At 52.3% G+C, this 20,204-nt stretch overlaps 1 protein-coding gene across 1 annotated transcript in view; it reads right to left on the reverse strand.

Annotated features, from left to right (window-relative positions):
• The window catches only part of LOC144681101 (protein eyes shut homolog), a 192,099-nt gene that overhangs the window by 95,113 nt on the left and 76,782 nt on the right, over positions 1–20,204 (reverse strand). Inside the window, exons 4-5 of the mRNA XM_078542832.1 lie at positions 6,127–6,324; positions 4,187–4,308 (exon numbers count right to left, since the gene is read on the reverse strand). Of these exons, the coding sequence (XP_078398958.1) occupies positions 4,187–4,308; positions 6,127–6,324 (320 nt within the window). The remainder of the gene's footprint in view (positions 1–4,186; positions 4,309–6,126; positions 6,325–20,204) is intronic.

A 20,204-nucleotide genomic window follows, 5' to 3' on the forward strand; every position in this document is an offset into this window, starting at 1 on the left:
TCTCTTTTTTGTTATTTCTCCAAAGAAATCACTAAGGTTGCATAAGCATGATCTTCCTTTTTGAAAGCTGTGCTGGGTCATCAGTCAGACAGTGGCACTCGCCACTGACCTCAAAGGAAGTTGTCCAGCAAGGTCTAGTGTGCTCTGTGGAGTGCCTTTCCTACGTTGTAATATGCTTTTAAGGGATAGGAGCATGACATCACTAGAAAGGAAGTGCTGGTGTCTTCAAGATTTATACCCATGTGTATCTGTTCCATGTGCCTAGTCTTAATAAATGTATCCACATCATTAACCAATCCCTTATGAGTGATTGGTGCCTTTGTGTCATTATGAAAACATAACACCAGCAACAGTTTAAATCTGGTGCCAATTCAAGTCTTATCTGCAATGATGGCTGCTTAACTGGTTGCTGACAATCACATTGAAGTATTCTGCGGAATCCCAATGTTGCTGTCATTATTATTGGAGTGATGAGGGCAGTTTTGCCACCATAAAATTCAGGCCATTAAATTTTTGTTTTCTAGATCTGCCATATGTTACAGCTTTGGGCAAAGATTCCATTATCCTTCCTACTACTGTGATGAAGCTATTGGCCTCAAGTTCCTTGGGCTTATTCTATTTCCTTTTTAAATGTAGGTGTAATCAGCCCTCTGGCATAACTCTATTTTCTAGTGTCTCTCCTATCTCTCTCCGGGCTTCTTTTAATGTGTGAGGATGCAATACATCTGGACCAGGAGTTTCGTCCTATCAAAGTCTGATCAGTCTATCAATTATCTCCTCCTTTTCCATCTTAAATGTTATAATTTTTTTTTTTGGTCTCTTCTAATTTCATGCCCAACCTGTTCGGCTGCCTGATAAATGCTGAGGCAAACTAATTATTCAAGTTTTCTGCCATTTCACTGCCATAACTGATGAATTTATCAGGTGTATCCCCAATCTCTACCTGGCTTTTCCTTTGGTTACTCATGTGTCTACAGAATACATTACTATTTATTAATATTTAATTATATTGAATCTTGCCTTTCTAATTTATCTTTTTTTTGCACTTCTCCCCTAACCACCTTGTATTCCCATTTGACACCCTGTTTGCATGTATTTGGTGTGTGCCCTTATCTTTAGTTTCAATTTGCTAATTTATAAATATCACTGTCCTCAATGCAAAGCTGAGTCAGGTGACCCTAGGACACCTTTTGTCTGAATTATGTCACAAAGTTAGCAATGGAAAATATTCAATTTCCTCCAGGCTCCTGCCTGCTCTGTGTGGTAAATATCTGATAGTAGTTTGCAGTCCCTGTAATCAGTTTTAAATTGCAGACCCTTCACTGCTGGCTGGATGATTTCTTTAATTTAGAACCACAAATTGACAGATGACACCTTGCAGAAAGGACGCCATGACATAAAAATAAACAGAATGATGTAGCTACACCAAATGTTAATGGATTTTACAGATTTGGTGCTGTTTGCTGAACTTACTTTTGCAATCTAATTTCAATTTAATAAGGTTGGTGTCTGTGTTTCTTCTCAGATTAAATTCTTAGCTTCAATTGCTTTCCACTGTAGGAAATTGCTCCCTTTTAAAAAAAAATTACACTGTTTGCCATGGTTGTTCTTATATTACAAATAATGCCACCGCATTCCTCAAAGATTTTTGTTATTGAAAATTCTACTGTTAAAATCACACCATTAATCTCCTTTGCGTCCTGTCAACTTCTCTTTGAGACAAAGGAACCGAGGAGGCCATTCTACAAGGCAGAATGTGATGGAATATTCTCCACTTGCCTGGATGAGTGCAGCTCCAACAACACTCAAGAAGCTCAATACTATCCAGGACAAAACAGCCCACTTGATTGGCACCCCATCAACCACCATAACCATTCACTCCCTCCACCACTGACGCACAGTGGCTGCAATGTGTACCATCTGCACCACAAATCACCAAGCTCCTTCGACAGCACCTTTCAAACCGGAGACCTCGACCACCTAGAAGAACAAGGGCAGCAGATGCATGGGAACACCGCCACCTGGACATTCCCTTCCAAACCACACACATTGTGACTTGGAACTATATTGCTGTGGTCCCATGGTGATTTGACATCTGTTGGGACATTAATTACCTTGAGGCGAGACTTCTGCTCCCACCTGGGAAGGAAGCCCCATCCCTAAGAGCTGCTGGCCAATTGAATGGCAGGCAGCTTTCTGGTCTCAGCAGCGCCACTGAGAGTGGTGGCCACTGCTGGGACTGCATCCATTCCTCAACAACATTGGTTGTTGGGCCTGGAAGCAAGCTAACTGCTATTCCTTCACTGGCAACTGTGTCAAAATCCTGGAAATCCCTTCCTAACAGCACTGTTCATGTACCTACACCACACGGACTGCAGCGGTTCGAGAGGGCAGCTCATCACCACCTTCTCAAAGGCAATTAGGGATAGGAAATAAATGCTGGCCTAGACAGCGGTCCCCATATTCCATGAAAGAATTAAAAAATGATATGGCACCAGTCACAACCTTAGAGCATCGATCCAAAAATACCTTGAACATGACTTTAAGGAGAGCTGAGAACCATTTGGGAATGCCTGCATGGCTCTGGGAAACCAGGCTGTGGATTAGGTATTTGCTGAATTTGTTGTTTCTGTAGCAGTTTAGCATGGAGGAAGAGTTTACCTGAGATACATAATTAAGCTGTTGTAGTTAACAAAAACTTTCCCCCTTTGAAGAAACCTGGGCTTTTTGAACAAAAGAAACAATCCCCTTTGAACTTTTCTTCTCCTTTAATTGATATCAAGATATATGAAAAAGATGGACTGGAAAAGGCCAATCAAGTCATCAAAGGCAACGCCCACACCAAGATTCATGGAGCATCACAACTGGATACTTCCTTCCTCCTGCCCCCTTGTAGTCCGCCGCAGCCCCTCCCACCTCCCCCCAATGCCACATCACAGCTGGGAGAGGCAACAAAAAAAAACAATGGAAGATTCCTGGCCAACCACTTCAGCCAATCAAACTTATACAAGAGATGAGAACATTAAGAGCTGATGCAAAGACAACTTTCAAAATGAGTGCCTCCTTCTTATTTTAAGCACTGTGCTAATAGTGGGGGTAAGGTGGCTGTTGCCCAAGCATTCACTCTATGAGTAGTTAATCATTAACATACAATGGCAAATGAATCATTACCATTCCTATTAAGCACAGTGACTAAAACTACTAATGAATCTAGTAGGGAATTGAGGGGAAACTTCTTTACCTGGGCAGTGATGAGAATGTGGAACATGGGGAAGAATCTTCCGCTCCCCTGCAGGCGGGTTTTCAAGCGGGAAGCCCATAAATACCGTGGGCGCTTTCCCCACCCAATCCTGACCCCACTACAATTTTATGAGCTGCGGCGGCTTTAGGTGTCCCCCCAACCGCCTTGTGCCAGTTGAGGCCCTTAAGTGGCCATTTAATCCCACCTTTCTTGCTATTTCATGAGTGGCTGACTGAGGCTGATGGATCAGAAACCCGGCAGGTAACACTGCGTAAAGAGGGGGTTGCCTCCTTGACGGGCCCTCTGTTTCCATGGGAAGCCCCAACCAAGCTTCAGCTGCCCTCACGTTTCCCCTCCACCCTGGCTCCCAATGTCCCTCACCCTCCTTCGCAGGGCCCCAGCACCCCACTTAGCTTGCATCCAAGTCCAACAACCAATGTTGTTGAGGAATGGATGCAACCCCAGCAGTGGCCACCACTCTCGGTGGCACTGCTGGGACCAGAAAGCTGCCCGCCATCCAATTGACCAGCAGCTCTTGGAGATGGGACTTCCTTCCCAGAAAGGGGCAGAGGTCTCACCTCAAGGTAATTAATAACCCAACAGTGTTAAGTCGCCATGGGACCACGGGACTGGGCAGGAACAGAAGATACGCCTGCTTCCACATCCGCCCATGCTAAATGTAAGATCCAGCTCACAGTGTAGTTGAAATGAATAGCATAGGTAAGTTGAAGTAAGGTGGGAGATGGCTTGGACTAGCATGGAGCAGTTGGGCTGAATGGTCTGTTCTATGCTATACATTCTGTGTTGTTGAAACTTGCTAACAAAATAAAGAGGCTTGTCCTGCCCATGTTATGAAAAAAAATGGCCTGCCTGGGGAATGGCTTTCTAATTAAGTTGAGACTGAAATTCACTCTCAAAGTGAGGGGAGAAATTGCCAAAACTAACCAGATGGAGGTCAATGCAAGTGGAATTATTTTCACATGAATTGTTGACGCAGTCATCAATGTTCTGATCACATTGCACTCCAGCAAATCCAGGGCTACAGAGGCAGTAAAACCCATTCACCACTGCAACAAAAAACAAAAGGAGGAGAGATAAAGAGAGGAAGAATGGAAACTATTCTAACTCAATGCAGCCTGCCCTGCACTGATTAACATTGTTTCAGTGTGATAAGTTATGCTGTGTTGTTTGATTTCAGTCAAAGAAATGTGCTGATTCAAGATCCACTTCATCACAACCTTCCAGGGCTAATGATCAGAGCCTTTTTCTCAATTTTATCAATAATGATGTCCAAGATAAAGGAAGTGCAGCATCTTTGGAACATTACAGCTGTACGTGGGACCGGTGACACCAGTAATTTCATTTCCTAATGCTGCGGATTTATTACAATCCCGCCTGGGTCCCTGGATTCTTCTTTATCCCTCTGATTTACCACGTAATCTGTGCTGTCACTCTGCCTCTGCACATGCAGTCGCGCTTAGTCTCATTAAATGCTCTAAATTCTTTGTGACATGGGCCTTTTTTTTCCCCCGCTTGTAAAGACTTGCTCTGTTCTTTTGAGTTTTAATAGTCCTGTGTAGTGCTGATTCCATTGAGGCAAACAGAGCCGGAACTCCCGAAGAGCATGACTAATAGCTGACTAGCAAACATCTCCTGTACCCCCTGACAAGGAATGGCCTAGCTCAGCACCAGGCTGATGAATCTACTGGCCCTTCTCTTTTTGGCACAGAGGCACAATGCAGCAACATGGCTTCGCAATAGTTAAAGCATTTTATACGAGCCTCTCTGCCTTGCCCATCTTTTCATTTTTGACTTGGCGGATTAAGTCTGCCATTTATCAAACATTATTTCAAAATTATTACACACTCTGCTTGACTGCTGCCCTTCCATATTGCTAAAATAAAACTCATCAGAAGGCGCTGTGCTAGTCACATTCCACTGGTTTGTGTATCAGAATTAGACAACTGAAATCTCATTAAGGATTTTCTCATTAGCTGTAGTACTGACCCATGGAAACATAAACTGCACTGCCAGGAGTCACAACAGTTTTGGCAAAGAGGCGCAAGAAGACATTTTTGATCAGACTAAGTTTGCGTTAAATTATCTGCTGTTCACCCGCCAGTGCCACTTGATTGTGATGCTGGCATCAGCACCAACGAGAGTTGCCAACACTCCAGTATGGAACTGGACTTTGTAGGAATTGAAGACTGATCTCCAGGGCACTGCAACACCCTGGTGATGTGTTATAGTGCAGGAAGTCCGAGCTGCTGTGGCAACATGCACTTTGTATATGCCTGTGGTAGCCTGGGGCTATGGATAGTGATGGTAGAGGCTCCACGATTCTTTCCAACACATGGCTGACCAGGAATCTCTCCCACTCTTAGCGCCTGCCATTGGTCTTTGTTGGAAGGATTTTGATACTTAACCTGTTTGGCCGCATTATAAATGCGCCTTCCTTGCCCATCAAGTCCTGGAATGGGACTCAAAAGAGAGCTTCTGGCTCAGAGGCAGGGACGCTACCCATAAGACCTCCTAACACCCTTGGAGAAAAATCATTTTGTTTCCTTTGATCATTTCTGGTTACTAATTGTAAAAATATTGGAGAAGGATAAAAAAGGCTGTTTGACCAACAGTCAAGAATCATCCAATCAGGTAATAAAGATTCTTTCCATTTTCTAATTGGCTATAAAAAAAAGGGTACCATGGCAATGGATGTATCAAGTGACTAATGACAGGAGTGTTGGCAGGGAGGAGGCAATGACCAAGGGAGGGGTGGTGCAGCTGGAGGCAGTAAACCATCTGACGAAACCTCCAGAAATACATGTAATCAGAGCTGCCAATACTAGCACACTGGCACCGAATTGACTAACCAGCCCCAAACTTACCATCGTAGCAAAATCCTTGGAGGCACGGGCTGGTGCTGCAGTCGTTGACGTTACTCTCGCAGCGTGGACCGGCATAGCCTCTCATGCAGGCACAGCGGAATCCAAGGGGGTACGTGTCCAGATTCCTCTCTTCCACACATGTGCCGCCATTCTCGCAGGAGTTGGAGGCCTCACAGGGCCGAGACTTGCAGTTGAAGCCTTAAGGAAAATAAGCAAAACCGTCAGAACCAGTTTCCCAACATCTTTACCAGCACAATCTAACAGCGGAACCAATCTCTAATAAGTCTTTCCACTGACCGTATTAACTCAGCTCGCTTTCAGCATTCCTGTATAAATGATCAAAAAAGCTTCTCCTAATTCATTTGGAAACACTTCCCTTCCAAATCTAGAAATATTCAATGCTGGATTTACCCAGTTGTTGGGTTATATTTTCCGTCATTCTTTTCAGTCTTTCTTTTAACATTAAAAAATAATAAAAATTGGAATTAAACAATGAAAGTAATACAACAAAGTGGTAGTTGAGTGCTCAATAAAATTGTAAAATCAAATATTTCAAATTAAGTGACTTTGAATTATGAGGAGACTGTATAACCGAGAAATTGATTTAAAAATAATTTTACAGAGTGATGAGAGTAGCTTTATGTTGGTCACATTTAAAACACATTCTAGCTCTTGGGGGAAGAAAATGAAATCACATTAATCATAACTTGGAGCCCAGTGAATTTTGAGAGCTTATTTTTCTTAACCTGTCATAGAATGCGATCATAGGTACTGGGGTAACATTGGCTACTAATAACATTTAATTTGTCTAAACATATAATAATTCACATCATTAGTCATTTATAGGCCCTGAAAGGATGGAGGTAAGAGTGAAAGAGCTTGGAAATGAAGTCATCCTGAAATGCAAAGGTTATACACGACACCTAACAACTGTTGCCGACTGTTTGCCGTACCTTTAAAGATTTGCATTGATATAGCACCTTTCATGACTTCCAGATGACCCAAATCACTTTACAACCAATTATGTACTTTTGAAGTAAAAACAGAAATGCTGGACGTACTCAGCAAGCCAGGCAACATCTCTGGAGAGAGAAACAGAGATAGGACTAAAAACTCATTGGCGCCATTTTTGGGTGTGGGGTCATGACTCATGACCTTTCCGTGTCCGCTGAGTGGTGGTAGGCAGCGCACAGATTTTGTGCTGCCACCTCATTTCAATGATTGTGGCCTGCAGCTCAGCTGCTGGCTGAATTTTTAAAAAATGTATTTATTCATGGGATCTGGGCATCGCTGGCTAGGCCAGCATTTATTGCCCATCCCTAATTGCCCTTGAGAAGGTGTTGATGAGCTGCCTTCTTGAATCGCTGCAGTCCATGTGGTGTAGGTACACCCACAGTGCTGTTAGGAAGGGAGTTCCAGAATTTTGATCCAGCGACAGTGAAGGAACGGCGATATACTTCCAAGTCAGAATGGTGAGTAGCTTGGAGGGGAACTTCCAGGTGGTGGTGTTCCCATGTGTCAGCTGCTGTTGTCCTTCTAGATGGTAGTGGTCGTGGGTTTGGAAGGTGTTGTCTCAGGAGCCTTGGTAAGTTCCTGCAGTGCATCTTGTAGATGGCACACACTACTGCTACTATTCATCAGTGCTGGACAGAGTGAATGTTTGTGGATGGGGTGCCAATCAAGCAAGCTGCTTTGTCCTGGATGGTGGCAAGCTTCTTGAGTATTGTTGCACTCACCCAGGCAAGTGGGGAGTATTCCATCACACTCCTGACGTGTGCCTTGTAGGTGTGGAAAGGCTTTGGGAACACAGGAGGTGAGTTACTTGCCATATGATTCAGTTTCTGGTCAATGGTAACCCCCTGGATTTTGATAGGTGAGGATTCAGTGATGGTAATGCCATTGAATGTCAAGGGGTGATCGTTACATTCTCCCTTGTTGGAGATGGTCATTGCCTGGCACTTGTGTGGCTCGAATGTTACTTGCCACTTGTCAGCCCAAGCCTGGGTATTGTCCAGGTCTTGCTGCATTTGGACATGAGCTGCTTCAGTGTCTGAGGAGTCATGAATGGTGCTGAACATTATGCAATCATCAGCAAACATCCCCACTTCTGACCTTATGATGGAAGGAAGGTCATTGATGAAGCAGCTGAAGATGGTTGAGCTGAGGATACTACCCTGAGGGACTCCTGCAATGACGTTCTGGAGCTGAAATGTCTGACCTCCAACAACCACAACCATCTTCCTTTGTGCTAGGTAAGAACCCAACTAGTGGTCAATGATCCCCATTGACTCCAGTTTTGCTAGGGCTCCTTGATGCCACACTCGGTCAAATGCTGTCTTGATGTCATTCTCAACTCGCCTCTGGAGTTCAGCTCTTTTGTCCACATTTGAACCAAGGTTGCCATGAGGTCAGGAGTTGAGTGGCTCTGGCGGAACCCAAACTTAGCATCAGTGAGAAGGTTATTGCTAAGCAAGTGCCGCTTGATAGCACTGTTGATGACCCCTTCCATTACTCTACTGATGATGGAGAGTAGACTCATGGGGCGGTAATTGGCCGGGTTGGATTTGACCTGCTTTTTTGTGTACAGGACATACCTGGGCATTTTTCCACATTGCTGGTTAGGTGTCAGTATTGTCGTTGTACTGGAACAGTGTGGAGTGAAGTCAATTGGCTGAAGACTGGCATCTGTGATGCTGGGGACCTCAGAAGGAGGCTGAGGTGGATAACCCACTCAGCACCTCTGGCTGAAGATTGTAGCAAATGCTTCAGCCTTATCTTTTGCACTGATGTGCTGGGCTCCTCCATCATTGAGGATGGGGATATTTGTGGAGCTTCCTCCTCCAGTGAGTTGTTTAATTATCCACCACCATTCATGACTGGATATGGCAGGACTGCAGAGCTTAGATCTGATTTGGTGGTTGTGGAATTGCTCAGCTTTATCTAATGCTTGCTGCTTATGTTGCTTGGCACGCAAGCAGTCCTGTGTTATAGCTTCACCAGATTGACACCTTATTTTTAGGTATTCCTGGTGCTGCTCCTGGCATGCCTTCCTGCACTCTTCATTGAACCAGGGTTGATCTCCTGGCTTGATGGTAAAGGTAGAGCGGGGAATATGCTGGGCCATGAGGTTATAGATTATGGTTGAATACAATTCTGCTGCTGCTGATGGCCCACAGCGCCTCACGTTTGCCCAATCTTAAATTGCTGGACTTGCTCGGAATCTATCCCATTGAGCACATTGGGGGGTATCCTCAATGTGAAGGCGGGACTTCGTCTCTACACGGGTTGTGCAGTGGTCACTCCTACTGATACTTCCATGGACAGGTGTATCTGCGGCAGGTAGGTTGGTGAGGATGAGAATGTTTTTCTCTCTTGTTGGTTCCCTCACCACCTGCCACAGAACCAGTCTAGCAGTTATCTCCTTTAGGATTCAGCCAGCTCAGTCTGTGGTAGTACTACTGAGCCACTCTTGGTGATGAACATTGATGTCCCCACCCGGAGTATATTCTGCACCCTTGCCACCCTCAATGCTTCATCCAAGTGGTGTTCAACATGGAGGAGAACTGATTCATCAGCTAAGGGAGGGCAGTATGTGGTAATCAGCAGGAGGTTGCCTTGCTCATGCTTGACCTGATGCTATGAGACTTATATGGGTCCCGAGTTGATGTTGAGGACTCCCAGGGCCACTCCCTCCCAACTGTATACCACTGTGCTGCCACATCTGCTGGGTCTGTCCTGCCAGTGGGACAGGACATACCCAGGGATGGTAATGGTGGTGCTTGGGACATTATCTGTAAGGTATGATTGCATGAGTATGGTTGTTGCTTGACTAGTCTGTGAGACAGCTCTCCCAATTTTGATGCAAGCCCCGAGATGTTAGTAATGAGGACTTTGCAGGATCGACAGGGCTGAGTTTGCCATTGTCGTTTCCGGTGCCTTGGTCGATGCTGGGTGGTCCATCCAATTTCATTCCTTATTGACTTGTTTTTAGTGGTTTAATACAACTGAGTGGCTTGTGAGGCCATTTCAGAGGGCATGTAAAGGTCAACCACATTGTTGTGGATCTGGAGTCACATCTAGACCAGGCCAGGTAAAGACAGCGGGTTTCCTTCACTAAAGGAAAATGGTGAACCAGATGCATTTTTATGACAATCATTGGACTTTAAATTCCACCATCTGATATGGTGGGATTCAAACCCAAGTCCCCAGTGAATGACCCTGGGTCTCTGGATTACTAGTCTAGAGACAATACTACTACGCCACCACCTCCCCTTTAATGCATGCTCAATGGCATGCGAAGGTAGCACATGTACCAGCTAACCTCTAGCTCTTAAAGGCAGTCTGTCCCTCTGAAAGGGAAGCAGACTGCATAACTAAAGGCTGCAACTGACTGACATTACATCAGCTCAACAAAAGGAACATGGAACAGCAGGATAGGGAGAGGGCCTTAAGGGTCGTAGATGCTGCCCTGAAGGCTTTAGTAATGGAAATGGACTCAAGAAGAGAGGACATGTTTCCAAAGGAGGCTAGGAGTTCATCAAAGCACATCCTGTAATGAAGTGGGAGCAGGTGGCAAGAAAGATCTGCACCCAAAGTGTGGTCCTGAAGGCCTGGCCTCAGTGTTGAAGAAGTTTGGTGACCTAACCCAATTCGTCAAGGTCAGTGAATGAATCTTCACACGCCATCTCCCACCCACCACTGATCCACCCTTGTCGCTCACCCCCAAACCACACCCTCGTCACTCACCCCCAAACCACACCCTCGTCACTCACCCCCAAACCACACCCACGTCACTCACCCAGCACCACACCCTCGTCACTCACCCAGCACCACACCCTCGTCACTCACCCCCAAACCACACCCTCGTCACTCACCCCCAAACCACACCCACGTCACTCACCCAGCACCACACCCTCGTCACTCACCCAGCACCACACCCTCGTCACTCACCCCCAAACCACACCCTCGTCACTCACCCCAAACCACACCCACGTCACTCACCCAGCACCACACCCTCGTCACTCACCCAGCACCACACCCTCGTCACTCACCCCCAAACCACACCCTCATCACTCATCCAGCACGACACCCTCGTCACTCACCCAGCACCACACCCTCGTCACTCACCCAGCACTACACACTCTTCACTCACCCCGAACCACACAGTCGTCACTCACCCCCAACCACACCCTCATTACTCACCCCCAAACCACACCCTCATCACTTACCCTAAACAACACCCTCGTCACTCACCCAGCACCACACCCTCGTCACTCACCCAGCACCACACCCTCGTCACTCACGCAGCACCACACCCTCGTCACTCAGCGCGAACCACACCCTCGTCACTCACCCAGCACCACACCCTCGTCACTCACCCAGCACCACACCCTCGTCACTCACCCAGCACCACACCCTCGTCACTCACCCCAAACCACACCCTCGTCACTCACCCAGCACCACACCCTCGTCACTCACCCAGCACCACACCCTCGTCACTCACCGCGAACCACACCCTCATCACTCACCCAGCACCACATCTTCGTCACTCACCCAGCACCACACCCTCGTCACTCACCCAGCACCACACACTCGTCACTCACTGCGAACCACACACTCTTCACTCACCCCGAACCACACCCTCGTCACTCACCGCGAACCACACCCTCATCACTCACCCAGCACCACATCTTCGTCACTCACCCAGCACCACACCCTCGTCACTCACCTCGAACCACACCCTCGTCACTCACACAGCACCACACCCTCCTCACTCACCCGGAGCCACATCCTCCTCACTCACCCAGCACCACCCCCTCGTCACTCACCCAGCACCACACCCTCATAACTCACCCAACATCACACTCTCGTCACTCACCCCCGAACCACACCCTCCTCACTCACCCAGCACCACACCCTCGTCACTCACCCAGCACCACATCCTCGTCACTCACCCAGCACCACACCCTCGTCACTCACCCAGCACCACATCCTCGTCACTCACCCAGCACCACACCCTCGTCACTCACCCAGCACCACATCGTCGTCACTCACCCAGCACCACGTCCTCGTCACTCACCCAGCACCACACCCTCGTCACTCACCCAGCACCACACCCTCGTCTCCCACCCAGCACCACATCTTCGTCACTCACCCAGCACCACATCCTCGTCACCCACCCAGCACCACACCCTCGTCACTCACCCCCCGAACCACACCCTCGTCACTCACCCTGAACCAAACCCTCGTCACTCACCCAGCACCACATCCTCGTCACCCACCCAGCACCACAACCTCGTCACTCACCGCGAACCACACCCTCGTCACTCACCCTGAACCACACCCTCGTCACTCACCCAGCACCACACCTTCGTCACTCACCCAGCACCACACCCTCGTCTCTCACCCAGCACCACACCCTCGTCACTCACCCGGCACCACACCCTCGTCACTCACCCGGCACCACACCCTCGTCACTCACCCCAAACCACACACTCGTCACTCACCCGTCACCACACCCTCGTCACTCACCCCAAACCACACCCTCGTCACTCACCCGGCACCACACCCTCGTCACTCACCCGGCACCACACCCTCGTCACTCACCTGGCACCACACCCTCGTCACTCACCCGGCACCACACCCTCGTCACTCACCGCGAACTACACACTCGTCACTCACCCAGCACCACACCCTCGTCACTCACCCTGAACCAGACACTCGTTACTGAAACAGCACCACACCCTCGTCACTCACCCAGCACCACACCCTCGTCACTCACCGCGAACTACACACTGGTCACTCACCCAGCACCACACCCTCGTCACTCACCGCGAACTACACACTCGTCACTCACCCAGCACCACACCCTCGTCTCTCACCCAGCACCACACCCTCGTCACTCACCCGGCACCACACCCTCGTCACTCACCCGGCACCACACCCTCGTCACTCACCCCAAACCACACCCTCGTCACTCACCCCAAACCACACCCTCGTCACTCACCCAGCACCACACCCTCCTCACTCACCCAGCACCACACCCTCGTCACTCACACAGCACCACACCCTCGTCACTCACTCAGCACCACATCCTCGTCGCTCACCCAGCACCACATCCTCGTCACTCACCTCGAACCACACGCTCGTCACTCACCCAGCACCACACCCTCGTCACTCACCGAACCAGACACTCGTTACTGAAACAGCACCACACCCTCGTCACTCAGCAGGCACCACACCCTCGTCACTCACCCAGCACCACACCCTCGTCACTCACCGCGAACTACACACTGGTCACTCACCCAGCACCACACCCTCGTCACTCACCGCGAACTACACACTCGTCACTCACCCAGCACCACACCCTCGTCACTCACCCAGCACCACACCCTCGTCACACAGCCAGCACCACACACTCATCACTCACCGCGAACCACACACTCTTCACTCACCCCGAACCACACCCTCGTCACTCACCGCGAACCACACCCTCATCACTCACCCAGCACCACATCTTCGTCACTCACCCAGCACCACACCCTCGTCACTCACCCAGCACCACACACTCGTCACTCACCGCGAACCACACACTCTTCACTCACCCCGAACCACACCCTCGTCACTCACCGCGAACCACACCCTCATCACTCACCCAGCACCACATCTTCGTCACTCACCCAGCACCACACCCTCGTCACTCACCTCGAACCACACCCTCGTCACTCACACAGCACCACACCCTCCTCACTCACCCGGAGCCACATCCTCCTCACTCACCCAGCACCACACCCTCGTCACTCACCCAGCTCCACACCCTCGTCACTCACCCCGAGCTACACGCTCGTCACTCACCCAACATCACACTTTCGTCACTCACTCCCGAACCACACCCTCGTCACTCACCCAGCACCACCCCTCGTCACTCACCCAGCACCACACCCTCATAACTCACCTAACATCACACTCTCGTCACTCACCCCCGAACCACACCCTCCTCACTCACCCAGCACCACACCCTCGTCACTCACCCAGCACCACATCCTCGTCACTCACCCAGCACCACACCCTCGTCACTCACCCAGCACCACACCCTCGTCACTCACCCAGCACCACATCCTCGTCACTCACCCAGCACCACGTCCTCGTCACTCACCCCCAAACCACACCCTCGTCACTCACCCAGCACCACACCCTCGTTTCCCACCCAGCACCACATCCTCGTCACTCACCCAGCACCACATCCTCGTCACCCACCCAGCACCACACCCTCGTCACCCACCCCCCGAACCACACCCTCGTCACTCACCCTGAACCACACCCTCGTCACTCACCCAGCACCACATCCTCGTCACCCACCCAGCACCACAACCTCGTCACTCACCGCGAACCACACCCTCGTCACTCACCCTGAACCACACCCTCGTCACTCACCCAGCACCACACCTTCGTCACTCACCCAGCACCAAACCCTCGTCTCTCACCCAGCACCACACCCTCGTCACTCACCCGGCACCACACCCTCGTCACTCACCCCAAACCACACCCTCGTCACTCACCCCAAACCACACCCTCGTCACTCACCCCAAACCACACCCTCGTCACTCACCCGGCACCACACCCTCGTCACTCACCCCAAACCACACCCTCGTCACTCACCCGGCACCACACCCTCGTCACTCACACAGCACCACACCCTCGTCACTCACCTGGCACCACACCCTCGTCACTCACCCGGCACCACACCCTCGTCACTCACCGCGAACTACACACTCGTCACTCACCCAGCACCACACCCTCGTCACTCACCCTGAACCAGACACTCGTTACTGAAGCAGCACCACACCCTCGTCACTCACCCAGCACCACACCCTCGTCACTCACCGCGAACTACACACTGGTCACTCACCCAGCACCACACCCTCGTCACTCACCGCGAACTACACACTCGTCACTCACCCAGCACCACACCCTCGTCACTCACCCAGCACCACACCCTCGTCACACAGCCAGCACCACACACTCATCACTCACCGCGAACCACACACTCTTCACTCACCCCGAACCACACCCTCGTCACTCACCGCGAACCACACCCTCATCACTCACCCAGCACCACATCTTCGTCACTCACCCAGCACCACACCCTCGTCACTCACCCAGCACCACACACTCGTCACTCACCGCGAACCACACACTCTTCACTCACCCCGAACCACACCCTCGTCACTCACCGCGAACCACACCCTCATCACTCACCCAGCACCACATCTTCGTCACTCACCCAGCACCACACCCTCGTCACTCACCTCGAACCACACCCTTGTCACTCACACAGCACCACACCCTCGTCACTCACCCCGAGCTACACGCTCGTCACTCACCCAACATCACACTCTCGTCACTCACCCCCGAACCACACCCTCCTCACTCACCCAGCACCACCCCCTCGTCACTCACCCAGCACCACACCCTCATAACTCACCCAACATCACACTCTCGTCACTCACCCCCGAACCACACCCTCCTCACTCACCCAGCACCACACCCTCGTCACTCACCCAGCACCACATCCTCGTCACTCACCCAGCACCACACCCTCGTCACTCACCCAGCACCACACCCTCGTCACTCACCCAGCACCACATCCTCGTCACTCACCCAGCACCACGTCCTCGTCACTCACCCAGCACCACACCCTCGTCACTCACCCAGCACCACACCCTCGTCTCCCACCCAGCACCACATCTTCGTCACTCACCCAGCACCACATCCTCGTCACCCACCCAGCACCACATCCTCGTCACCCACCCAGCACCACACCCTCGTCACTCACCCCCCGAACCACACCCTCGTCACTCACCCTGAACCACACCCTCGTCACTCACCCAGCACCACATCCTCGTCACCCACCAGCACCACAACCTCATCACTCACCGCGAACCACACCCTCGTCACTCACCCTGAACCACACCCTCGTCACTCACCCAGCACCACACCTTCGTCACTCACCCAGCACCACACCCTCGTCTCTCACCCAGCACCACACACTCGTCACTCACCCAGCACCACACCCTCGTCACTCACCCAGCACCACACCCTCGTCACACAGCCAGCACCACACCCTCGTCACTCACCCCCAAACCACACCTTCGTCACTCACCGCGAACCACACCCTCATCACTCACCCAGCACCACATCTTCGTCACTCACCCAGCACCACACCCTCGTTACTCACCCAGCACCACACACTCGTCACTCACCGCGAACCACACACCCTTCACTCACCCCGAACCACACCCTCATCACTCACCCCCCGAACCACACCCTTGTCACTCACCCTGAACCACACCCTCGTCACTCACCCAGCACCACACCCTCGTCACTCACCCAGCACCACACCTTCGTCACTCACCCAGCACCACGCCCTCGTCACTCACCCAGCACCACACCCTCGTCACTCACCCAGCACCACACTCTCGTCACTCACCCCAAGCCACACCCTCGTCACTCACCCAGCACCACACCCTCCTCACTCACCCAGCACCATGCCCTCGTCACTCACCCAGCACCACACCCTCATCACTCACCCAGCACCACGCCCTCGTCACTCACCCAGCACCACACCCTCGTCACTCACACAGCCCAACGCCCTCGTCACTCACCCAGCATCATGCCCTCATCACTCACTCAGCACCACATCCTCGTCACTCACCCAGCACCACGCCCTCATCACTCACTCAGCACCACACCCTCGTCACTCACCCAGCACCACACCCTCGTCACTCACCCAGCACCACACCCTCGTCACTCACCGCGAACTACACACTCGTCACTCACCCAGCACCACACCCTCGTCACTCACCCAGCACCACACCCTCGTCACACAGCCAGCACCACACACTCATCACTCACCGCGAACCACACACTCTTCACTCACCCCGAACCACACCCTCGTCACTCACCGCAAACCACACCCTCATCACTCACCCAGCACCACATCTTCGTCACTCACCCAGCACCACACCCTCGTCACTCACCCAGCACCACACACTCGTCACTCACCGCGAACCACACACTCTTCACTCACCCCGAACCACACCCTCGTCACTCACCGCGAACCACACCCTCATCACTCACCCAGCACCACATCTTCGTCACTCACCCAGCACCACACCCTCGTCACTCACCTCGAACCACACCCTCGTCACTCACACAGCACCACACCCTCCTCACTCACCCGGAGCCACATCCTCCTCACTCACCCAGCACCACACCCTCGTCACTCACACAGCTCCACACCCTCGTCACTCACCCCGAGCTACACGCTCGTCACTCACCCAACATCACACTTTCGTCACTCACTCCCGAACCACACCCTCCTCACTCACCCAGCACCAACCCCTCGTCACTCACCCAGCACCACACCCTCATAACTCACCCAACATCACACTCTCGTCACTCACCCCCGAACCACACCCTCCTCACTCACCCAGCACCACACCCTCGTCACTCACCCAGCACCACATCCTCGTCACTCACCCAGCACCACACCCTCGTCACTCACCCAGCACCACACCCTCGTCACTCACCCAGCACCACATCCTCGTCACTCACCCAGCACCACGTCCTCGTCACTCACCCAGCACCACACCCTCGTCACTCACCCAGCACCACACCCTCGTCTCCCACCCAGCACCACATCTTCGTCACTCACCCAGCACCACATCCTCGTCACCCACCCAGCACCACATCCTCGTCACCCACCCAGCACCACACCCTCGTCACTCACCCCCCGAACCACACCCTCGTCACTCACCCTGAACCACACCCTCGTCACTCACCCAGCACCACATCCTCGTCACCCACCAGCACCACAACCTCATCACTCACCGCGAACCACACCCTCGTCACTCACCCTGAACCACACCCTCGTCACTCACCCAGCACCACACCTTCGTCACTCACCCAGCACCACACCCTCGTCTCTCACCCAGCACCACACACTCGTCACTCACCCAGCACCACACCCTCGTCACTCACCCAGCACCACACCCTCGTCACACAGCCAGCACCACACCCTCGTCACTCACCCCCAAACCACACCTTCGTCACTCACCGCGAACCACACCCTCATCACTCACCCAGCACCACATCTTCGTCACTCACCCAGCACCACACCCTCGTTACTCACCCAGCACCACACACTCGTCACTCACCGCGAACCACACACCCTTCACTCACCCCGAACCACACCCTCATCACTCACCCCCCGAACCACACCCTTGTCACTCACCCTGAACCACACCCTCGTCACTCACCCAGCACCACACCCTCGTCACTCACCCAGCACCACACCTTCGTCACTCACCCAGCACCACGCCCTCGTCACTCACCCAGCACCACACCCTCGTCACTCACCCAGCACCACACTCTCGTCACTCACCCCAAGCCACACCCTCGTCACTCACCCAGCACCACACCCTCCTCACTCACCCAGCACCATGCCCTCGTCACTCACCCAGCACCACACCCTCATCACTCACCCAGCACCACGCCCTCGTCACTCACCCAGCACCACACCCTCGTCACTCACACAGCCCAACGCCCTCGTCACTCACCCAGCATCATGCCCTCATCACTCACTCAGCACCACATCCTCGTCACTCACCCAGCACCTCACCCAGCACCACGCCCTCATCACTCACTCAGCACCACACCCTCGTCACTCACCCAGCACCACACCCTCGTCACTCACCCAGCACCACACCCTCGTCACTCACGCAGCACCACACCCTCGTCACTCACGCAGCACCACACCCTCATCACTCACACAGCACCACACCCTCGTCACTGACCCAGCACCACATCCTCATCACTCACCCAGCACCACGCCCTCGTCACTCACCCAGCATCACACTCTCGTCACTCACCCTCAAACCACACTCTCGTCACTCACCCCGAGCCACACCCTTGTCAGTCACCCAGCACCACATTCTCTTCGCTCACCCAGCACCACACCCTCGTCACTCACACAGCACCACACCCTCGTCACTCACCGGAGCCACACCCTCCTCACTCACCCAGCACCTCACCCTCGTCACTCACCCAGCACTACACCCTCGTCACTCACCCAGCACCACATTCTCGTCACTCACCCCGAGCCACACCCTTGTCACTCACCCAGCACCACACCCTCGTCACTCACCCAGCACCACACCCTCGTCACTCACCCCGAGCTACACCCTCGTCACTCACCCAGCACCACACCCTCGTCACTCACCCACCACCACACCCTCGTCACTCACCCCGAGCTACACCCTCGTCACTCACCCAGCACCACACTCTCGTCACTCACCCCCGAGCCACACCCTCCTCACTCACCCAGCACCACACCCTCGTCACTCACCCAGCACCACACCCTCGTCACTCACCCAGCACACACCCTCGTCACTCACCCAGCACCACACCCTCGTCACTCACCCAGCACCACACCCTCGTCACTCACCCCGAAACACACCCTCGTCACTCACCTATCACCACACCCTCCTCACTCACCCAGCACCACACTCTCGTCACTCACTCCGAACCACACCCTCGTCACTCAGAAATCTCTGGCGCTCAGGACTCTCATTTAGCATCCACGTACTGCTCCTGACCCTCGCAAACACTCCAATGCTGCCAGATTCACACTCACCTCTCAATGTCTCCACATACCTCCAGCTGTTTGGCAATGGCAGGCACATCACTCAAACACAGTGTTACACAATCACTGACATCCTGCCATCTCTCTCGCAAGATAAAGTGACCCATGACAGGAGGGAACAGCAGAGACCCGATGGGGATCCATATGCACTGCCTCTACTCAGCCTGATGGAGGAGATGAGGCTCAGAACAATGTGCCAGCTGCAACAGAGCCCATGGTATCGGATGTTGCAGAGACTATCGAGGATAATGGTATAGAGTCATAGTCATCGAGTTATACAGCACCGAAACAGGCTCTTCGGCCTATCGTGTCCATGCCAGCCATCAAGCATCTATTTATTCTAATCTCACTTTCCAGCACTTGACCTGTAGCC

The sequence above is a fragment of the Cetorhinus maximus genome, chromosome 5 (genome assembly GCF_964194155.1).
Source record: "Cetorhinus maximus chromosome 5, sCetMax3.hap1.1, whole genome shotgun sequence".
Lineage (NCBI taxonomy): Eukaryota > Metazoa > Chordata > Chondrichthyes > Lamniformes > Cetorhinidae > Cetorhinus > Cetorhinus maximus.